Raw genomic sequence first — 15,344 nt, 5'->3', positions numbered from 1 at the left:
TTTAGTAGTTCTGTGTTAATAAATAAGTCTGTAAGGATTTATGTCGAATGATAATGAGACCCCCTGAGATTTTCAGTAATTTACAGCAGTTAGATTTTTGTTTGTTGTTTAATTTGTTCACTGATATTTTCTTTCTTTTTCTTCTCAAGTAGATTTACAATGATTGTCTTAGTAGTTGCTCTGGCTTTTAGCTTTAACTGAACATAGCATTAATTATCCAACTTTAACTGAACATAGCATTAATTATTATGATTATTATCCTTATCTGATATTAATTTATGAGACTACCAGTGAGAAAACCGTAGGAACTCCTAGAGACTAAGACTTTGGTTTTTCAAACCCTTAACTTTTGTTTTTCTCTGTGTGGCTCTAGTTTACTTTTTAAATCCTTTTACATATCAACTCATTGAGAAGTCAATGAAATCAACCATATTTTCCCTTCAAATTATAACCTTTAGTCTTCTCAACCACCAAGTGTTATCTGCAACACTAACTTTATTTTTTTTTTTGAAAGATTTTATTTATTTATTTGACAGAGAGATTACAAGTAGGCAGAGAGGCAGGCAGAGAGAGAGAGGAGGAATCAGGCTCCCTGCTGAGCAGAGAGCCCGATGTGGGACTCGATCCCAGGACCCTGAGATCATAACCCACTGAGCCACCCAGGCGCCCAACACTAACTTTAAAAGGAGTATGAAAACCACAAGATAGGGACGCCTGGTGGCTCAGTAGTTAAGTGTCTGCCTTCTGCTCAGGTCATGATCCCAGAGCCCTGCATCCGGTTCCTGGCCCAGCAGGAAGCCTGCTTCTCCCTCTCCCACTCCCCCTGCTTGTGTTTCTTCTCTTGCTGTGTCTCTCTCTGCCAAATAAATAAATAAAATCTTTAAAAAAAAAAACAAAACAAACAAACAAAAAAAAACCCACTACAAGACACCCTTACACACCTATTGAAATGGCCAAAACCTAAAACTCTGACAATCCCAAATGCTGACAGGGATGTGGAGCAACAGAACTCTCAACCAATGCTGATAGAAATGCAATACAGTACAGTCACCTTCGAAGACAGTTTGGCAGTTACAAAACCCAACATACTCTTATCCTATCATCCAGCAATCATGCTCCTTGGTATCTCTCTATATTTATGTCCACACAAAACCTGCACAAGGATATTTATAGCAGCTTTATTCACACTAGCTAAAACTTGGAAGGAGCCAAGATGTTCTCCAGTAGGTGAATAAATGGCTAAATAAAGTGGTATATTGAGACAAGGGAATGTTACTCAGCACTAAAAAAAAAAAAAAAAGAGCTATCACTCCATGCAAAAACATGGAAGAAACTTAAATGCATATTACTAAGTAGAAGAAGCTAATCTGAAAAGGCTACATACTGTAGGATTCCAACTATATGACACTCTGGAAGAGGCAAAATTATGGATTAGTTTTAGATCTTAAAAGATCGGGGGTTGCCAAAGGGGATACAGCATGAATAGATAGAGCACAGATGATTTTTAAGGCGGTGATAATACTCTACAATTATAGATACATGTCAATGTCATTATACATGTGTCCAAACCCATGGAATATACAAAACCAAGAGTGAGACCTAATGAAAACTATGGTCTTTGGGTGATTATGATATGTCAGTAGAGGTTCATCAATTGTAACACGTGTACTACTTTAGTGAGTGATACTGAAAACAAGGTAGGCTATGCATGTGTGGGGGTAAGGTGTATGGGAAAGGTCTGTCCCATCTTTTCCATAGAATTGTACACCTAAAACTGCTCTTTAAAAAAAATTCAATTTATTTTTAAATTATTTTAAATAATTAAAAATTAATTTTTAAAAAGAAAAATAAAGAGGGGCACCTGGTGGCTGAGTCAGTGAAGCATCTGACTCTTGATTTCAGTTCAGGTCATGATCTCAAGGTCATGAGATCAAACCCCACATCAGGTTCCACACTGAGTATGGAGCATGCTTAAGATTCTCTCTCTTTCCCCTTCTGCTTCTCCCTACCCCACTCGCATGCTCTCTCTTTCTTTCTAAGAAAGAAAGCAAGAAAGAGAGAGAGAGAAGGGAAGAGAAAAAAAGAAAGAGAGAAAAAGAAAGAATATCCAATTATTTCAGAAGTCAAGAATATTTTACCCAATTTCAATTTCTACAATTAGCTAAATTTTCTTAGAAATTTTGAAATTGGATACATAGTCATTTCCAACCCTATCTATCTTTTCTTCTAGCTTAATCTTAAAAACAAAAGAAACACATGTTTAGAACATGCCAGTCTCATCTTATTGAAAAAACTTACATATAAAAATCAGTCTAAATAATATAAAATTATTAAATTTTATACTGACTTTAAAAGTAAATTTATTTTCTATCAAGAATAATAATTCTAGAGTCATGGTTGGTATTAACCTATTTTATCCCAATTGTTACAAGACTAGCTATCATAATGGTTCTCTGAGCCCTTTTCCAATTTGGCTTTGGGTCTTTGTCCCACAGCCTTCTTATACTATCTAAATAATCAAGAGTATAAATTAAGATATAAGTACCTAGCTCTGTCCCACTTTCTGTTGAGCAGGTTGTAAAAGGAAATGTAAATGGACATGCAGAACTGGCCAGGCCTACTGCCCCTAAACCCCAAAGGTTTCTCCTTGAAGGTAGGACTGAAAGCCTATAACCAGAGACTCACATGCAATAATAGTGCAATTAATGCAATTTCGTTTTGGTTATCACTCAGCTCCTATAAGACATCTTTCATTTTGGTTATCACTCAGCTCCTATAAGACATCTTTCTTTTTATGGAATTAGGATGCAGTTGGTCTGAGCCAACATTCTAAGAAATTAGGTAATAATTTTGATGTTTGCTTAGGAGCATGCTATGGACCGGACTATATCCCTCCTAAATTTACGTGTTAAAGCCCTACCCTGCAGTCTGATTGTATTTTGAGATAGGGCTTTTAGGAGGTAATTAAGGTTAAATGAGATCATCAGGGTGGCATGCTAATCCAGGATGACTGGTGACCAAGATGATTGGTGACAGAGGAAGAGATCTCTTTGTCTCTTTCTCCCTCTCTATGCACCAGCAAAAACCGTGTGAGGAGGACAGGTCAAGAAGGCAGCCACCCGCATGCCAGAAAGAGAGCCTCACCAGGACCAAAATGGACTGGCGCCTTCATCTTGGACTTCCAGCTTCCAGAACTATGAGAAAATAAATTTCTGTCGTTTAATCCATCCAGCCCATGGTACTCTGGTACGGCAGCCCAAGCAGACTAAAACAGGGCACAAGCTGAAAACTACAAAGTGCCAGGAAGAAAAAGGGAGGCACCACCTAGAGCAAAGATAAATGATACAGAACCAGCTGATTTGTCCTCTTCTTGGATACGGCGCCCGCCAATCATTCCTACTCCTTCCCTCTCAATTCTACCTTTTGATTTATCAGAGTGTATTTAAGGGGCATTAAAAATGGAAGAAAGTGCACAGCGCTCTGTTAGCGGAAAGTATGGATCATGAGCTCTATCATTATTGGCCCAGAATGGACACATTTTCGGTAAGCTTAAGGGAAAGCTTCCTATGCTGCTCCTGAAAGGCTATAAAAGAATAAGAAAATATCCAAATGGATAATCTGGATGACTCCAAGATCTATTTTCATGGTAATCCAAAGACACCTCCGGCCATGAATGCAAGAGGCAAGGATTCCAAGAGCCCTAATATTTTAGGACAGAACTGCTTTTGTTGATTTTCAACTTTCTTTTTTTTTTTTTAATAAAGATTTATTTAAAAGCCTAGTTCCATGGCATTGTGGTTAAGATGATGCAGAGTGTGCCATTGTTGCCTGTGAGAATTTTTTTAAAATGTGAGATTATCTTTCTTTTCCCATTTACTGTATCCTCTTCTTCAGGAATACGAATTGTTCCGGTTGTCCATTCTCTCGTCTACCTTCTTCCACCTCATTTATCTCTTTCTGATTTTCCTCCGAGAGGGTTTCTCAGTTTGGGATTCTCTCTCACCATTTCCATTTAATGTTTCCGGAGTGGATTTTAACTCTATCATTGGGTTTCTGGTTTACATGAGGTACTTCTTTAGTTTATTCTATGCTTTTCCCGTTGACCTTTTCTGCTCTCGTGGCCTCCTTTTCTGCTCTCGTGGCCTCCATCGTCTGTTTCATAGGGAGTTGTTTTCTGCCATTGCTCTGTGGATGCCAATTCCCAGGTCCTTTCTCCATGATGCTGGAGTGTTTCTTTCAGGGATGTGTGCTTGTCCTCTAAGGTTTCAGAGTTTCCTGTCACCTGTTCAGCAGTCTTTATTAGGACCTAAGCTGGATTTTTCCCTTATTCATTTTTGAATAAGATGAGACCCATTCTGATGTATTATTCAGTGAGAGTAGGCTTTGCACTTTGCCTTACTCTAGCGACATGGCTGACGGTAATTCTCAGACCTCCTGTTGGAGGAGAACTTGCTGGGCCTTCTCTTTCCAGGCATGGCCTAATGCAGCTCTGACTTACGGACCGTGCCTCCTCTCGCTCACACACTATCTGCTTTTCTGATGCTCTACACCAATGGAGTTACTTAAAAACTTCCATTGTCAGCAGGCTCTGCCCTCATGGTTTTTCAGGCTCTAGTGACTGATTATTTGTTGTATCAAGGACTGGCAAGCACATAGCAAAGTGTCTCTAGAGTTGCCTTCATGTGTCTCTTCTGAACCCAGTAAATAAGCCAAATGCCCAGTACAACTGCTGAAAATTCTGATTTTAAGGAGCTCTAACTTTAGGAGAAATAAATCAAATTTAGGAGGATGAAATCAACACTTCTTTGTGACATAAATAGGGTCTGGGTGAACACACTTCAGGTTATCTTTGCTGCACTAAAGCATAAAATCACTAAAATGTACATAACTTCACAAATAGGTAAAGAGAGCTGGATGTTCAGGATTTTATGAGCTTAAGGTTACGAGTTAATGTTTCTGAATCATAAAACGGATGCAAATTCAGGGACCACCTGGGTGGCTCAGTCGGTTCAGCATCTGACTTCAGCTAAGATCATGGTTTCAGGGTACTGGAATCAAATCCCGAAACGGGCTCCTTGCTCAGCAGAGAGCCTGCTTCTCCCTCTCCCTTTGCCCACCCCCCTACTCATGCTCTCTTAAAAAAAAAAAAAAAATGATGCAAATTCAGGAATGTTTTTATCACTTTGCATCAAAAGCACAACCTGCAGAACTGTACATACATTTGCAGGGCCTGGGGCAAGGACACCAAGAACAAGCAGTCCACAGCCCACAGGTCTCTATATTGAGAAGTTATCATTCATGGTAATAAACATATATAAAATGTTTCCGATCATCCAACCTTGACAAATGTGCCCACTTAATCACCTGGAGGACAAGATATGATTTTGAATTCTCTGACTCCTCGGAGTCTGCTATCAGCAGAGGGTGGCCTGGGGAGAAGTGCCCTGCCCCTGGCCCCCACTCCAGGCTCTGTCCTTGAACTCCAAGGGACAAAACAGGAATGACTGTAGATGCATCAGCCTGTAAGCCAGCCCTGTTCCAACCTGCTCCCATTCCAGCAAACAGCGCCCCACACCATGAAGAAGGGTCTAGACCCTTCTAAGGGACCCTAGAAACAGGTTTGGAGCCATTTGGGCAGAGAAAATGGGGGTCTCAGGCCCCCAGCTTGGAGGCCAGGCTCAGGGTGGGTCAATAACTCCTTGTCCCATGAGGCCAGAGGAGGGCCAAGTAGGGCTAAAATCATATTTCAGTTTTTAAAGCCAATTATGTATAAAATATTACCATGCCAGACTCTAATACTTTTAAATTAAAAAGTAGTATGATGGGTGGCATTGGGGGAAATTGCATTAATTGCACTATTATTGCATGTGAGTCCCTGGTTATAGGCTCTCAGAAAGTATCTTATTTAATCTTCACAATTAACTCTCCTGGATAAAATTATCGTCTTCATTTTACAAACACAGAGACTGGGGCACAGAAAAGTCAAGGAAAGTGTTCCTGTCCACAGAACAATATGAAGCGAAGTCAGGATTTGAATCTCAAGCCTATCTGCTTGCAAAATTTGCTTTCCTTCTTTCCATTCCCCTCATCTGTGCTAGAAGATTTTTCTGCCTCCATCATATTTCTTGCCATCTTATTTCTGCCTCTGTTTCAGAATCCAGCACTGGAACTGATTTCTTACTACACAGCATAGTTGCATATTTTTGTCTTACAAAAATGTCCATACAATGTTGGTGGAAATATCTGCTTCTGAAACATTTCTTAAACATTGGTGGAAATGTCTGCTTCTTAAACATTTCTTTAACGTTCTTCTGAGTTTTTTTCTATGCCTTAACTCATTTAACCTTCCCAACAACTCTAGCTCCAGTTTTAAAGATGAGGAACTCTAAAGCACACAGAGATCAACACATTTCCCCAAGGTCACATGGCTAGCGATGAAAGAGCGGAGGTTCAGTCTGGCCTCTCAACCCCTGGGCTTGGCTGCCTCTTGTCAGGGTTACAGTTCCACACGACTGCAGAGTGGCAGGAAACCACTGCATTTACCAAGTTCACACATTCCAGCCATAGTTCTGTCTTTAACCTGGGAGAGTTCATCAACTGACAGAATGAAATATCATCAGGCCTGATTGTTTTTTCAGCTTCCTCCATCTCAGTTATCTCTGTCTTGACTCTCTTTTTTGCTGCACGCCCAGCCAGCCAGGAGACCCAGGCACCACAAAAAATACAAGGAGAAACATCAAAATTCTGGTTCCTGGACTCCCTCCAAGTTCTGACTTCCTTCTGCTCTCTTCCGATGGCTTCAGGTCCCAGCATCCTGCATTTGTTGATACCTTTGGCTCTTACAACCTGGCCCCTCCTTCTCACCTTACCTCAGTTGGGATGGGGCATGTGACCTCACTCCACTTTCCTTCTGCAGGGCTGGCCTCTCCATAGCTCCCTTTGCGGACCTCCTGGAGGTTCCACTGCGTCCCTGGGCGAAGGCTCCGTGTCCTGTGCTTACCCAGAACAACTACTATACCCCAGCATCTACACTACTCCCCAGACTGACGTATTTGAGAAGACCATAAGGAAATTTGGGCGGCTCATTTGTTCTGACACAAGACTTGGAGAAATAGATTTTGTACCTGGAATTTTTCCATTCTCTCCACTTCCCTGTGACTTGCATCCAACACTAGCATCAGTGATTGAGAATGATTTCCACTTTTACATGTTTTTCTTCAATTGCTAATTCTGACAATTGGAAATTGCCCCATATTTACGTGACCTATCTCAAGTTCTCTCCCAAAAGAAACTGGTATGTTTAGGTTACATGACCATATGCATATCTCAGAGATATTTCAACATCTGGCCCTATTTTGCAAAGGCTTAGTTTTGCAAGCTACACAAGCTACACCAGAAGGAATGCATTTGAACACATAAGGCCATGGATATCTATGAGAAAACCACATCAGTGGGACTGTTAAACTTGTTGTTTAAGTAAACATTAGGAATGTGACAAATTGCTAATTTCCTATGAAGGTTCATAAAATTCCAATGGAGAACGCTGGGTTGGGGATAGAAGGGGGAGTAGAAAAATAGCAGTGGTTCCCTAACCTCAGGGACTCCTGCTATCTAATTTTGAATGAAAATGTTGATATCACCTGTTGGCTGAGAAGTTATCACTGGCCTTTATCTCCATTCCTCTTACTTGAAGACTCCTTTTCGAGATGTGTCCTATAGAGATTGTAGGTCACACCGATATGCGATATGCGGAAGGAAAGAACAAGGCCTTTTACCCGAGGGAAGTTAGAAATATCTAACTGAAATCTAATGCATTGGAAAGACTTTGTCTTCATTACCAGAAAAACAAGAGATAATGAGGACCATAAAATAATCAGAGAATTCGGGGAAAGCAGTGACAATATCTGGGTACAACACAGTAGAGATCTCTAATCTTAAATATATAATCCTGAACCTGTAACATGCCCCTTGCCTAATCACTCTTTGTCATTTCAGCTTACTTAAAATCCAGATTTCAAATTCCTGAGTAGCTCTTTAATGGAACACGGATCTCCAATGTATTCACATTCTTTGTGAATGCACTTTATAATGCTGTTTTTATACAATATAGATATATTTTAATGATTTCATAATTTGAAGACTTCTACTAGTTTAGGTACTTTAGAAGATCTTATTAAAATAAGAGGCATGTATTTATTGACATATTCATATTTTGGCTTGTTTAAATGGCCCATATACATTTTGTGCCTTAGAAAGACAAGGTTTGCAGTTTTTTAAAAATAAATCTCAGGACTTCTTGAAGAAAAAGATGATTCCAGGTCTAGGGCAAGAACTAGGGAAATAAGTCTGGAACACCTTGTCATACCAATGGGAAAGAAGTTACGCTAAGATCGTGTCAAAAGGACTGAGGAGCTAACTTGAAGACGCTCCCCAATGGCCAAAGATAAAAGAGTTACAGAAATGCTTGCTAATTACTGTTGCATGATACCAGGAAATTAACTCGTAATTTCAAAACTGGTTAAGTAAAGAGTAAGAAGCATTTATGCTGCCTTTTTTCTTTTTTTAATAAAAACTGGGTACTACTGGTAACCAGTCAATAAATGCTGGGTTTCTCTATATTGAAAGTATTCCCGCCCATACATGAGGTGATGGATACAGAAAATCACCAATTTGGAACTCTTAATGGACTGTTTCTTAGGTTCTTGAGCATCAAGTGGCAACCAGAATCACAAAAAGCGACCCAGTCAGACAGTATGTCTGTATGGCCAATGAAAGGACTCAATATCACTTTGAAAGTAGTTGTGTTCCCCTGCCCCCCGCCCCCCAAATAACCACCTGAACCCCTTCAAGGGGAAAAATTCAATCACTAGATTAGAGATAATACAGAGGACATGGGGACATGATAAACTAGACCACAGGTATGCAAATAGCAAACTCCAGACTGTGGGAAGTGTGGCAAGACCGACAACACACATCAATGCATAAAATTTCAAGGGGGGGGGGCGGGGGGAGAGATAAAGATGGAAATGAAATTGACATATAGGATATATCAGCCAATGGCAAAGTGTGAACCTTATTTAGATTCTGAAACATCCCTAGATGGATATTCGATAATTAAGAAATTCTTGTTAAGTTTTTAGTGTGATAATGACATGGTGGTTATGTTTTTCTTTCTTTCTTTTTTTTTTTTTTTTTAAAGAATTACTTCTCTTTTAGAGATATATACCAAAATGTTTACAGATGAAATGATGTATCTGGGATTTGCTTCAAATTCATACAGGGTGAAGAAAGTGAATCAGAGCACACACACAGAATTGCCTTGATGTCCTCACTGGCGGGGCTCGATGATGGGGTTGATCACCTCTTTCTATTCTGTGCATGTTCAAAATTCTTCATAACAAAAAGCTACAAACAAAACCAAAGTTCATAGACATCCCTTTGTTTATATTCTACTCTCAAGGTTTAACCAGTTTTAAATATTTTAAGGGAAGAAATTTATCAGGACTAACTTTAAAAAACTGGCATATATTCATGATCTAGACTTAATACTTGTAAAAACCAGTCTGTTTTTCTAGGGAAAAGAGGAAGTAAAGGGACAGATCGTCTTTATTTTATTTTATTTGTTTACGTTCTCATTTACTTCGCCAATATTTCATCTGTACTCATGAGGGTTGCTGACATTGAATGGAAAGTCATTCTGTACAAGACTGTATTCCTATAGTTGTTTAATTAGGTACATCATTGTTTTAACAGGACAGAAGTTTACCAACATATAGATACCAGCTGCCTGTTTACTAAAGGTAACCAGGTAAAAAACAAAACCAAAACTCTCTCCTGCCTATACTACATAAGCCATTTTCTTTTTAAGATTTTATTTACTTATTTGTCAGAGAGAGAGAGAGAGGACAAGCAGAAGGAGCAGCAGGCAGAGGGTTCAGCAGGCTCCCTGCTGAACAAGGAAGGAGTCCTATGCTGAACTCGATCCCATACTCTGGGATAATGACCAAAGCCCAGGGCAGACACTTAACCAACTAAGTCACCCAGGCATCCCACGAAGAAGCCATTTTTTAATTCTAGTATGCAGGGGCACCTGGGTGGCTCAGAGGGTTAAGCCTCTGCCTTTGGCTCAGGTCATGGTCTCAGGGTCCTGGGATCCAGCCCTGCATTGGGCTTTCTGCTTAGCAGGGAGCCTGCTTCCCCCCCTCTCTGTCTGCCTCTCTGCCTACTTGTGATCTGTGTCTGTCAAATAAATAAATAAAATCTTAAATCTAGTATGCAAAATAAATTCTTCATTTAAGGACATTGGACTATTTCTACTGATTCACTTCTGAACAATCTTTAATTATACCTACATTACTAAAAATGATGTCGATTGTCCAACATCCCAGCCTGCCTTTTACCTTTTGCGTTCCATATCTTATTTTTTCCATTTTCTAAGATTTAATGTGACTTATCAATTTATTTGCTGTCTTATGTCAACAGGCTTTCAAAAAAACCCCATAAGACCTGCTAAAATACCAACCCTGTTGATTAAGAGGCAGGGTGATGACACATGGAAATACTAACTTCTTTTTAACCAGTTTAACGAAGTTTAATTTTTCCATGATTAAGTAATTGTATTATTTTCCTCTCAAGGTGTTTATGACCCACTGTTTCTTCTTTGGGTCTCTGAAAATGATCCCTTCCTCACATCCCTAATTGGACACCCCACCATTCACCTGTTTCAGACCCAGATGTAAAGATTAGGATTCAGGGGCTGGGCGCCGGTGGAATGAGACCAAATTTTTCCCACAAGATCCTCAAACCAGGGAGGCCTGCATGATATACAACTCAGAACCGTTGTCCTTTAATTAAGGGATTTTTTTTTTCCCTCTGTGATTGTTTTGCAACAATATCAAAACATTTATGAAATGTTTATCCTTACAGATCCTGAAGTCCACTTTTCTTGAGTCATTGGCTCATTTTCAATTACTGAAATAACCAAAGAAAGAACAAACAAAACCAAACAAGTAAATGGAAAATACATTTTCTTCCTCCTCTTATTTCTCTAGTGCAGAGTCTGTTCTCATTTATGATAAATTTGTATCAAGGTCCCCCTTTCTTGTCTAAAATTGATAATTTAAAAAAAAAAAAAAAAAACTTACCCAGAACAAGAAGTTGAAGATAAACATAGAATATTTTATACAGCCACTCACACCTGCCATGTCGGAAAACGATCAGGAATCCAGATGCCGTGAATGTAACTGTTCCTTGTAGGACTGTCCAGCGATATGCTCTGGAGTAATTTGCCTGCAGAGATTTCTGTGCCCACGGCTTCAGAGTAGAAATAGAAAGCAGAGGAGGAGTGGAGGGGAATAATCCAGTTATTAAAGTGGATAAAAAATTAACCCACACATTTAAATATCACAAGGACTATCACTAGGCGAGTATGTTCTTTTGCTTGTCATGGCTCCTGGGGCACCCAGCCAGGATATTTATGATCCTTTCTCAAAAAACCTGCCTCCTCTAAAGTAAACAGATATCAAGTTAAGGAGTGGCGCTGGATCCGAGTGAGAGTGGCACGGCGATACGAGGTTGTTGGATTTCAGAAACCACAACTTGACTTCCTGCCCTCTGTTTCTACTATAGGAAAGCAAGACTGTTTCACTCTGACATAAAGGGACATTGTGTCTCAACTCGTTTTTGCATTGCATTTTCTCGACAATGCAAGATTTCTCCTGGGGGCAATAGAATGCATTTGGAAATGTGCAAAATCTGAAGGCTTACCCCCCAGTCTCCTTTCATCCTGAACCCCAGAGTACTGGGAACAACCACGACATGCACCTGCCTTCCAAAGCTTCTAAACTCATTTCAAAACAAGTCGGGGAGCTGCTGTGAAGGCAGCACAGATACGGGAAGTGGGGAGGGAGAGACTGCCCTGCCTATGACAAGACCATTCAGCTTTTACCTTTATTTCTTTACAGTATAAAGAGGGGGAAAATGCTCAGGAGTCACTTTCTGACTGCCTCATTGTGTTCATTTTATAATAGGTGGCCATTTTGATAGTTCAGTTTATTGTTAAGGCTGAAGCACTTCCCTTCCCCTGGTAAGTTACATCCAGCAACAGCTCCTCCCCACGGAACTCAGTTTCTGGATTCCTGGTCCTCTTAGACAAAGAAATTCAAAATGAGAAGGTGGTCACAGTTCAGTGACCATAGATTGTACAATTTGTTTCTAGTGCTAATAGAAGGCAGCTGTGGCAGGTAAAAGGCAAAATTCTCTGACCTAATCAGGGAGGTGTGGACTGCTTTTGTATAAACAATTTGGGTCATGCTCGTTTCCACATCCTGCCTCTAAAAGGGAGTTCTTGTGTCCCTAAAGAAAAGAACCCTATACTTCAAAATGTTTTAGGACAAAATAATTCTTTAAAATCTTCGTTAAGTTCTATACAATAAGCTAGCATGGACCTGTAAGAAACTGGGTCAGTTAAAAGAATCTTTTTCTACTTGTCACTGACATAGAAAGGTGCTCTTGAAAAATCCCGCTCCCTGAGTATAAACACAATGTATTTTTATTGTATTGGCATCAGTAATATTTAGTGTGAATGCCAAGTTCAGGATTAGTTCAAAAATAATGGCTTCATATTTAAATAATCGTGAAAATTGTTGGAGTCCTATGCTGTTTCCTCCAGAAAATGGAAATAATTTCACAAACTTCTACTGAGATATTAATGTGGATAGGATTATCAGATGCTGAAAGAAGAAACTGGTTTGGACTGAGTGAAAAACCAAAATGGATTTGAAGTCCTAGAAATGGTTATCAGCTAGAGGTAAAAATTAAAAAAACAAACAAAAAAAATCAACCCTATAGATAAAAATGCTGTTTTGTGGACAAGAATGTATTGAGTACTTACCAAATTTCAGTTTAGAATACATTCTTAAAAAAATATAGTCTTTAATTAAATCACTAATGAACTCCGAAACACAAAAATCAATGGATGCATTTTATAGAGAAATTCCTTTTTGTAGAAGATTCCAACATTCAATTCAAAATCTAAATGAAACAGTTCATTCCTCTGAATTCCTATCCCAGTAAATTTTGTAATCACACAACATTTACCAAAGTTAATACTGTGGAGTCCCTTTGTATTCCTCTTTCTTTCTTGTCTGGTATCCAATCATTTCCCACAGTCCGCTGAGCTCCTAAATTTCCTTCAAATCTGGTTCCTCCATCTCTCCTTTAGCTACTGTCATTATTCAACCTATTACCCTCTCTCATTCCATAAGAACCTTAGTTTCCCTGTCAGTCTCTTCCCCCTCCGTCTGCCTTAGCACTCCAGAATTTTCTTTTTCATTCTGTAAATCTCTTCATAAATATTTATTGATTATGTGATTCCCCTGATTAAAAACCAATTAAAGGATGGCTTCCTGTCACCTACAGGATATGTTCCAGACTTCTTAGGATAGCTCTGATAGCACAGGGTAGGTAGGCATGCCTCTGCCCCCCTCTCAGAACTTTCTTCCATTCCTCTCTCCCTGGTAGCTTCTATCTATCCGGTAACCAGTATCCATATCCATGAAATTGAAATTGATTCACAGGACCAGAATATTTCTTGGGATTTTATGACTCTGTGTTGTGTCACCAAGTTCTGGGAACTACCAACATGTTACTCTTCACCTTTCTCAAAAGATCAATTGTCAAGTAAGGAAAAATAGTTTATTTCAGAACTTGTCAGAATCCTAAATTGTGGTACGCCTGGGTGGCTCAGTGGGTTAAAGCCTCTGCCTTCCGCTCAGGTCATGATCTCAGGGTCCTGGGATTGAGCCCCGAATAGGGCTCTCTGCTCAACAGGGAGCCTGCCTCTCCCTCTCTCTGTGCCTGCCTCTCCCTCTCTCTGTGCCTGCCTCTCTGCCTACTTGTGATTTCTGTCTGTCAAATAAATAAATAAAATCTTAAAAAAAAAAAAGAATCCTAAATTGCTGATATTCTAGCAGGTGACAAAATACATAGCAATTCCCAAATGAATGGGACCCCAGAAAGTATTTTTGAAAGGCATATCTTTGAACCAGTGTTACAGCACTTACTTATAGAAATGCTGATCTAGACGAACATCCACATTTTGCATATAAAAAAAAGTGAAGTCCAAGGAGATTCAATAGCCCAACTCCACAAAACTGGCTAAGGACGGAGCTCTTTAGCTCTAGACTAGAGATCTCATGATGATCAGATATCATGACAGACAGATATCATGGACAGACAGTATTCTGTCCACTTGTACCAACTATATCTTGTGTTATATAATGTGATTATAAGATGAGTCAGTTACCACCTTAGATCTTGAGAAGTTGTTCTATGCAGATATTTAACAGTGGGAGGGAGGAGGGAGGGAGGGGCTGCGGAGTGTCAATAATATATCAGACCCAGTGAAATGCCAGGCCAGGAACGAGAGGCGATGGAGGGTAGGATATTGCAGGAAATGACACTGAAGAAAAGTCTAATAAATTAGACAAAGGTTTCCTAATGCTCCCATTGTGCCAAGTATTATCACTCGTACTAATTCATTCAGATCCAGTTAATCATGAACATTCTCCATAAAGTGGTAATAGTAAACTAGGTGTTGATAGCAGTATGGGGACCCTGGTAGGGAGAAGAGAGAGAAATTCCTTGTGTTCAGAGTAAAGGGCCTGAATAAAGCCATAGGTACCTTACATGAAATATAACATTTTCTCTCGGTCATCAAACAAATCAGGCATACATTTGGGACTTGAACCAGCAAGCAAACATAAAAAGGAGGTTCATTTTTCACCATGATATCATGTTTCCCTCCACAAGATACTTCATATCTTCACAAATGTATGAAATACATTTGTGAGATATAGCAGTTTGCAAAACAAGATTAAAAACCCTAGCCCTCATGGGAAATTATATACAATATATATACACAGATATTTCGGGTAACTAGATTTTGGAAACAAAAATATAAAGAGAAAGTTATCGTCCCACTACAATGTGAATATAAACAGATGCTCTTTATTATTATTTAAAGATAATTAGCATATCCAGATAACTTGCCGTTTAGTCATTCATTCGACAAACATTTATTGAACACCTACTATATTCTGAATCCGGAGGATATGGCAGTGAAAAAATAGAAAATGCTCCTGATCTCCTGAAGTTTGTACTCCAGAAAGGAAGAGAACTTCCTCTTTGTATTTTTGTTTCCAAAATCTAATTACCCAGTATATTTGTCTTTAGAGTAGGCACTAAAAATCAAGTCATGTATTTTATTTTAAAGATTTTATTAATTTGAGACAGAGAGCAGACCACATGTGAGAGAGCATCTGAAGAGGGGTGGCAGGTGGGAG

General features: G+C 39.4%; 1 protein-coding gene across 1 annotated transcript in view; it reads right to left on the bottom strand.

Moving 5' to 3' along the window:
* Nucleotides 1-11,554, bottom strand: part of TSPAN8 (tetraspanin 8) — a 31,082-nt gene extending 19,528 nt beyond the window's left edge. The window contains exon 1 of the mRNA XM_059404700.1: nucleotides 11,145-11,554. Coding sequence (XP_059260683.1) covers nucleotides 11,145-11,204 — 60 coding nt within the window. The 5' untranslated portion in view covers nucleotides 11,205-11,554. The remainder of the gene's footprint in view (nucleotides 1-11,144) is intronic.
* Nucleotides 11,555-15,344: the final 3,790 nt, after the last annotated feature.

This window comes from Mustela nigripes, chromosome 6 (genome assembly GCF_022355385.1).
Source record: "Mustela nigripes isolate SB6536 chromosome 6, MUSNIG.SB6536, whole genome shotgun sequence".
NCBI classification, from domain to species: Eukaryota; Metazoa; Chordata; class Mammalia; order Carnivora; family Mustelidae; genus Mustela; species Mustela nigripes.
The sequence above is the reverse complement of the archived record's forward strand: the minus strand, read 5'-3'. Positions and strand labels throughout refer to the sequence as shown.